This window comes from Lactuca sativa, chromosome 1 (assembly GCF_002870075.4).
Source record: "Lactuca sativa cultivar Salinas chromosome 1, Lsat_Salinas_v11, whole genome shotgun sequence".
Taxonomy (NCBI): Eukaryota; Viridiplantae; Streptophyta; class Magnoliopsida; order Asterales; family Asteraceae; genus Lactuca; species Lactuca sativa.
The window spans coordinates 65,252,930-65,259,507 of NC_056623.2; the positions used below are offsets into that span (position 1 = coordinate 65,252,930).

The window sequence follows — 6,578 nt, forward strand, 5'->3', positions numbered from 1 at the left end:
TGTTATTATATAATTTGCGTATTATAGGTACCAAAACTTATTTATTGAATTAACTTTAAAGGCTGTTGCAGTATAATTTGAAAGAAAATTATGGTTTACTCAAATAAATTAATACAAAGATATTATTGAAAGAAACTTAAAAGCTGTTACTATATAATTTGAAGGTAATTTATTGAATGTAATTAATGGTTTACTCAATAAAAATTTATTGAAGGATTTTTAGTGAAAGAAATTTAAAGTCTGTTACTATATATTTTGCGTATTATAGTTATACCATAACTTGTTTCTTGAAAGAAATATTGTTTCGTATATAATCTGTTTTCTTTTATACACTTGAATGTAGACTCTATGAGGTGTGAACAAAAGAATCTTTGTTCATATAATTACTCGGGACTTTTCTTTTTTACCTTTTAAAATTAAATTGAGAAAAGAAAAGTGATACAGTATAAAAGAGAGCTTCAAAGTCTTTAATGTTAGAGAAAGAAAAAGTTATACAGACAAAAGAGAAAGTGAAGGAGAAAGAGAAAGAGAGAGAAAGTGATAAATAAATAAAAACATTATTAAAAAAATGCGATCAGAAGCATCTGAGGAGAAGATAAAGAGAAGGAGAGAGCAGTTGGAATGGTTCGAAATGCAAAGTCTTGAACTTGTCTCTGAAAACCCAAGCCCACCCTTGGGTTCTTCTTCTTCTCAAAACAAAGAAACCATGGAAATGGAAGGAGAGAATAGTAAAAATGCAGAGAAAGATAAGGGTGTTTCAGTAGGATTTGGAGAGTTATTTAGATTCGCAGATAGATTAGACTATGTGTTAATGGGTATTGGAACAATTGGTGCCTTTGTTCATGGTTGTTCGTTACCTATTTTCCTCAGATTCTTTGCTGATCTTGTCAATTCATTTGGCTCCAATGTCAACAACATTGATAAAATGACTGATGAAGTGTTAAGGGTAACTTTCTTTTTCTCCAAATCCAATTTTTTCACCATCAAAATTTCATCTTTTTCATTTCTTTTCAAATTCTTGCAGTACGCATTTTACTTTCTTATAGTTGGAGCTGCAATTTGGGCATCTTCATGGGCAGGTATGCTTGTTTGTTCTAAATTCTTCACCTTTTAGGGATCAATATCAATTATTCTTGAAAAAGATTTGAAATTTGACATGGGTTTTATTATTTATTTGCAGAGATATCATGTTGGATGTGGACAGGAGAGAGACAATCAACAAAAATGAGGATCAAATATCTTGAAGCAGCACTGAGTCAAGATATTCAGTTCTTTGACACTGAAGTCAGAACTTCAGATGTTGTATATGCGATCAATACTGATGCTGTTATGGTTCAAGACGCCATTAGTGAAAAGGTGAAAAAGATCAAATCTTTTTGACTCATACATATGAGATTATTAACTCTGTGTTTGTTTGTGTGTATGTGTGTGTGTGCGTGCAGCTAGGGAATTTTATACACTATATGGCGACATTTGTATCTGGATTTGTGGTGGGATTCACAGCAGTTTGGCAATTGGCGCTTGTGACACTTGCAGTGGTGCCTTTAATTGCGATAATTGGAGCTATTCATACAATTACATTAGCGAAACTGTCTTCTAAGAGTCAAGAAGCTCTTTCGGAAGCTGGAAATATTGCTGAGCAGGTGTGTTTTATACTTTTATATAAATATAATTCCCTTAAATCCATAAAATGAATTCAAGAAAGTAGTAATTTCTCTTTTTTTTTTTGTTTTTTTTCATGTGAGTTTGCTGAATTTGAGCTAAGTTCAACGACATATCAGTCTTTCCTCTTATTTTCCCATCTGGGTATTGCTTGATTTGACCTAAATTCAAGATGACGAAAAAATCAGTCGTCCCCTGTTTTTTTTTTTTTTTTTTTTTATTTGGATCAAGGAAAAAAATCATTTTTTCCATGTTTCTTTCGATTTTTAAGAAATATATCAGTCTTTCCTCTAATTTTCTATCTGGGTATTTCTTAATCTTAGCTTAATTTGTTTTTGTTTTTGTTTTTGGGGAAAAAAAATCCATATTTTTCTTGTTTCTTAATCTGACTATCAATATTTTAGAGCAAACTTCAAAAAAAAGTTAATCTTTTTAATGTTTTATAATCTGAATGTTGTTATATTTGGACAAACTGAAGCGAAAAAATAAAAAATAAAAAAACATGCATGTTCTTGCATCTGGGTGTTGGTTGAATTTGAGCCAAATTCAAGAAATTATTATCAATTTCAAAAAGCTAATCTGTTTTACCATCTGGATACTTTCTTGATCCATCAAAAAATACAGACAATCGCACAAATTCGAACAGTTTTAGCATATGTTGGTGAATCAAGAGCATTACAAGCCTACTCTTCTGCATTAAAGATCTCACAGAAACTCGGATACAAGACTGGATTTTCAAAAGGATTAGGATTAGGAGCAACTTATTTCACAGTCTTTTGTTGCTATGCTCTTCTTCTATGGTACGGAGGATATCTTGTTCGTCACCATTACACCAACGGAGGTCTCGCCATTTCCACCATGTTCTCCGTCATGATCGGTGGCCTGTAAGTCTTCTTCTTTCAAAAAATTCCAATAAACCCCATTAATCAATCTCGTTTTATTCTAATTATTCCGATTCCAAAATTCAAATTTTGACAGAGCTTTAGGCCAATCAGCTCCAAGTATGTCTGCGTTTGCGAAAGCACGAGTAGCAGCGGGTAAAATCTATAGAATTATCGATCATAAACCGAGCGTCGACAAAAACTCTGAATCGGGATTGGAATTGGATTCCGTTTCCGGCCAATTAGAGCTGAAAAACATCGAATTTTCATACCCTTCAAGACCAGATGTTAAAATTCTAAACAATTTCACTCTAACTGTTCCTGCCGGAAAAACAATTGCATTGGTCGGAAGCAGTGGTTCAGGGAAGAGCACGGTGGTTTCTCTAATTGAAAGGTTCTACGATCCCACCTCAGGTAATAATCAATCTCAATGTACAACTCTACACGCACATAGTACAACACGAATACCTCTAATCTTGCTTAATTTTAACACAGGACAAGTAATGCTTGATGGGCATGACATAAAAGGTCTAAATTTGCGATGGTTAAGGCAACAAATTGGTCTAGTTAGCCAAGAACCTGCACTTTTTGCAACCACCATTAAAGAGAATATCCTCTTGGGTCGACCCGATGCATACATGGGTGAGATTGAAGAAGCTGCACGTGTGTCAAATGCTCATTCGTTCATTATCAAATTACCAGATGCCTATGATACTCAGGTAGGTTAAAAACTTATAATCTTGTTTTTATTTTGTGGGTCCACTTTGGTAACTTTTATGCTTTGATATTAATGGTGATTGTTCTTGATTTTTGGATGCATTTGGAGGGTAGGGTTTGATTTTTCTTTAGTTAAAGTTGGTTGCTTTTTGGTTCTTTGTAAAGATTAAAAATGAGTGGCAAATTTGGTAAAAAAAGGAAAACCTAACTTGGTGTAAAAGTCAAATGTAGTAAGGTAAAGTTTTCTTTCGAGGGAATGCATTAATTGAGAAGTTTGAAACCTGGTTTTTTCAGTCAACACTCCATGTGCAAAATGCAGATTTATGCAAGAAACAAGAACATAACTGTAACACCAGTGTGTGTATGTGTAAAAGGACAATATCGATAAATATAAAATATATACAACTATACACATTTTATAATTCATATCAAATGTACACTGTATCCATCACATGACTGACAAACGCAAAGATTTCGGTTGACCAGAAGCATGTTCAAGAAACAGTTTGACCATGTACTCCCTGAATTTGTTGACTTTTATCAGTCAAACATGTTGCTTCCAATTTTGAAAATTTATGAGCATCTGTTTTAGTTTGTGAGAAAAATCAGCTACCCTATGGGATTAGATAGAAGTACTATGAATATGATTTCAAAAGTTCAAAGATTGACGTTGAAATGGTAAATGCAGGTTGGGGAGAGAGGATTACAATTATCGGGTGGACAAAAGCAGAGAATAGCGATAGCAAGAGCAATGTTAAAGAATCCAGCGATCTTGCTTTTAGATGAAGCTACAAGTGCATTGGATTCAGAATCGGAAAAGTTAGTGCAAGAAGCCCTAGACAGGTTCATGATCGGAAGAACAACTCTGGTGATCGCCCACCGTCTCTCCACCATACGAAAGGCGGATCTCGTGGTGGTTCTGCAACAGGGTAGTGTTTCAGAAATCGGAACTCACGATGATCTGATGAGCAAAGGCGAAAATGGCGTCTACGCGAAGCTCATAAAAATGCAGGAAGTTGCACATGAAACCGCCATGAATAACGCCAGAAAGAGCAGTGCGAGACCTTCGAGTGCGAGACCTTCGAGTGCGAGAAACTCAGTGAGTTCACCTATAATGACTCGGAACTCGTCGTATGGGAGATCGCCGTTTTCCCGGAGGTTATCTGATTTCTCGACGTCGGAATTTAGTTTATCAGTCGAGGGAGGTTACCCTAACTACAAACTCGAGAAGCTTCCATTTAAAGAGCAAGCAAGTTCGTTCTGGCGGCTGGTGAAGATGAACTCGCCGGAGTGGAGCTACGCCTTGGTTGGGTCGGTGGGTTCCGTCGTTTGTGGGTCCCTCAGTGCATTCTTTGCTTACGTTCTCAGTGCAGTGCTCAGTGTTTACTACAGCCAAGACCATGAATACATGATTAAACAGATCGGAAAATACTGTTATTTATTGATCGGCGTGTCATCGGCGGCTCTTATTTTCAACACCTTGCAGCATTCTTTCTGGGATGTCGTCGGAGAAAATTTAACAAAACGTGTTCGCGAGAAAATGCTAGCGGCAGTTTTAAAAAATGAAATGGCATGGTTCGATCAGGAGGAGAATGAAAGCTCGAGAGTCGCCGCTAGGCTAGCTCTAGATGCCAATAATGTCAGGTCGGCAATTGGTGACCGGATTTCTGTAATCATGCAGAACTCCGCCCTCATGTTGGTGGCCTGCACCACCGGATTTATTCTCCAATGGCGTCTTGCTCTTGTTCTTGTTGCTGTGTTCCCTGTCGTTGTTGCAGCGACTGTTTTGCAGAAAATGTTCATGCAAGGATTTTCCGGCGACTTGGAAGGTGCACACGCGAAGGCCACCCAACTCGCCGGAGAGGCGGTGGCTAATATGAGAACAGTGGCGGCGTTCAACTCAGAGTCAAAAATAGTCGACCTTTTTAAAACCAGTCTTGATACCCCACTTCGTAGATGCTTCTGGAAGGGACAAATAGCCGGACAAGGATTCGGGATCGCCCAATTCTTGCTATATGGTTCATACGCGATCGGTCTTTGGTACGCTTCATGGCTCGTAAAACACGGAATCTCTGATTTCTCAAAGACAATTCGCGTGTTCATGGTTCTCATGGTGTCAGCCAATGGTGCAGCCGAAACCCTAACCCTAGCTCCTGATTTCATCAAAGGCGGTCGAGCCATGCAGTCTGTGTTCGAACTTCTCGATAGAAAAACCGAGATCGAACCAGACGATCAGGACTCGACCACAGTGCCCGACAAGATCCGAGGCGAAATCGAACTAAAACACATCGATTTCGCCTACCCTTCCCGCCCAGACACTTTAATTTTCCGTGATCTTTCTTTACGCGCCCGGGCCGGGAAGAGTCTCGCTCTGGTCGGCCCAAGTGGTTGCGGGAAGAGCTCAGTGATCTCCCTGATACAACGATTCTACGACCCGTCCTCTGGACGGGTCGCAATCGACGGAAAAGACATCCGTAAATATAACCTAAAGTCACTGCGTCGTCATATCGCAGTGGTCCCGCAAGAGCCCTGTCTCTTTGCCACCACGATATACGAAAACATTGCGTACGGACACGAGACGGCAACAGAGGCAGAGATCATCGAGGCGGCCACCCTGGCGAACGCCCACAAGTTCATATCTGCATTACCTTCCGGATACAAAACATTTGTGGGCGAACGCGGGGTGCAGCTCTCGGGCGGGCAAAAGCAACGGGTGGCAATCGCGAGGGCGTTTTTGAGAAAAGCGGAAATTGTATTACTAGACGAGGCTACAAGTGCGTTAGATGTGGAGTCAGAGAAGTGTATTCAAGAAGCGCTTGAGCGTGTGTGTTTGGGGAAAACAACAATTGTTGTTGCGCATAGGTTGTCAACTATACGAAATGTTCATAGTATTGCGGTTATTGATGATGGGAAAGTGGTGGAACAAGGGTCGCATTCACATTTGTTGAAGACTTATGTGGATGGATGTTATGCGAAGATGATTCAATTGCAGAGATTTTCGCATGGGCATGAGGTTGTAAACATGGCTTCCATTGGTTCGAGTTCATCCTAATTAAGAAACCAACATGAGGTATCTTGAGTGTTTTGTGTAATTGTGTTCTATTTTTTGTTTTTGTTTTTCTGGTTGTAACCTTAATATATAATGGTGAGTTTTAGTTGCATAGTTAATGTTGTTTACAGTAAATTATACCAAAGAACCAATGTACTCGTCAAAACTTAACTTCAACATCGGTTCTCTAAGAATTACGTACAAAAAATATTGAGACAATGAGACATGTATTTTCAAATATTAATGGAAGTCGTTTCATATTTTCTGTA

General features: G+C 38.5%; 1 protein-coding gene across 1 annotated transcript; it reads left to right on the forward strand.

Moving 5' to 3' along the window:
- Window positions 1-478: 478 nt before the first annotated feature.
- On the forward strand, window positions 479-6,578 carry LOC111893046 (ABC transporter B family member 1). The gene is made up of 8 exons (XM_023889117.3): window positions 479-946; window positions 1,025-1,079; window positions 1,181-1,356; window positions 1,443-1,643; window positions 2,287-2,546; window positions 2,641-2,957; window positions 3,039-3,262; window positions 3,949-6,578. Exons 1-8 carry the CDS (start codon window positions 569-571, stop codon window positions 6,310-6,312), a joined length of 3,975 nt encoding a protein of 1,324 aa, XP_023744885.1. The 5' UTR covers window positions 479-568; the 3' UTR covers window positions 6,313-6,578.

What these genes read in the sequence shown, in the direction of transcription:
- LOC111893046 (XM_023889117.3), top strand. Translation starts at nt 569, where the DNA reads ATGCGATCAGAAGCATCTGAGGAGAAGATAAAGAGAAGGAGAGAGCAG. An exon ending in TGACTGATGAAGTGTTAAGG is followed by an intron (nt 947 to 1,024) that starts GTAACTTTCTTT and finishes AAATTCTTGCAG; the next exon opens with TACGCATTTTACTTTCTTAT. An exon ending in TTGGGCATCTTCATGGGCAG is followed by an intron (nt 1,080 to 1,180) that starts GTATGCTTGTTT and finishes ATTTATTTGCAG; the next exon opens with AGATATCATGTTGGATGTGG.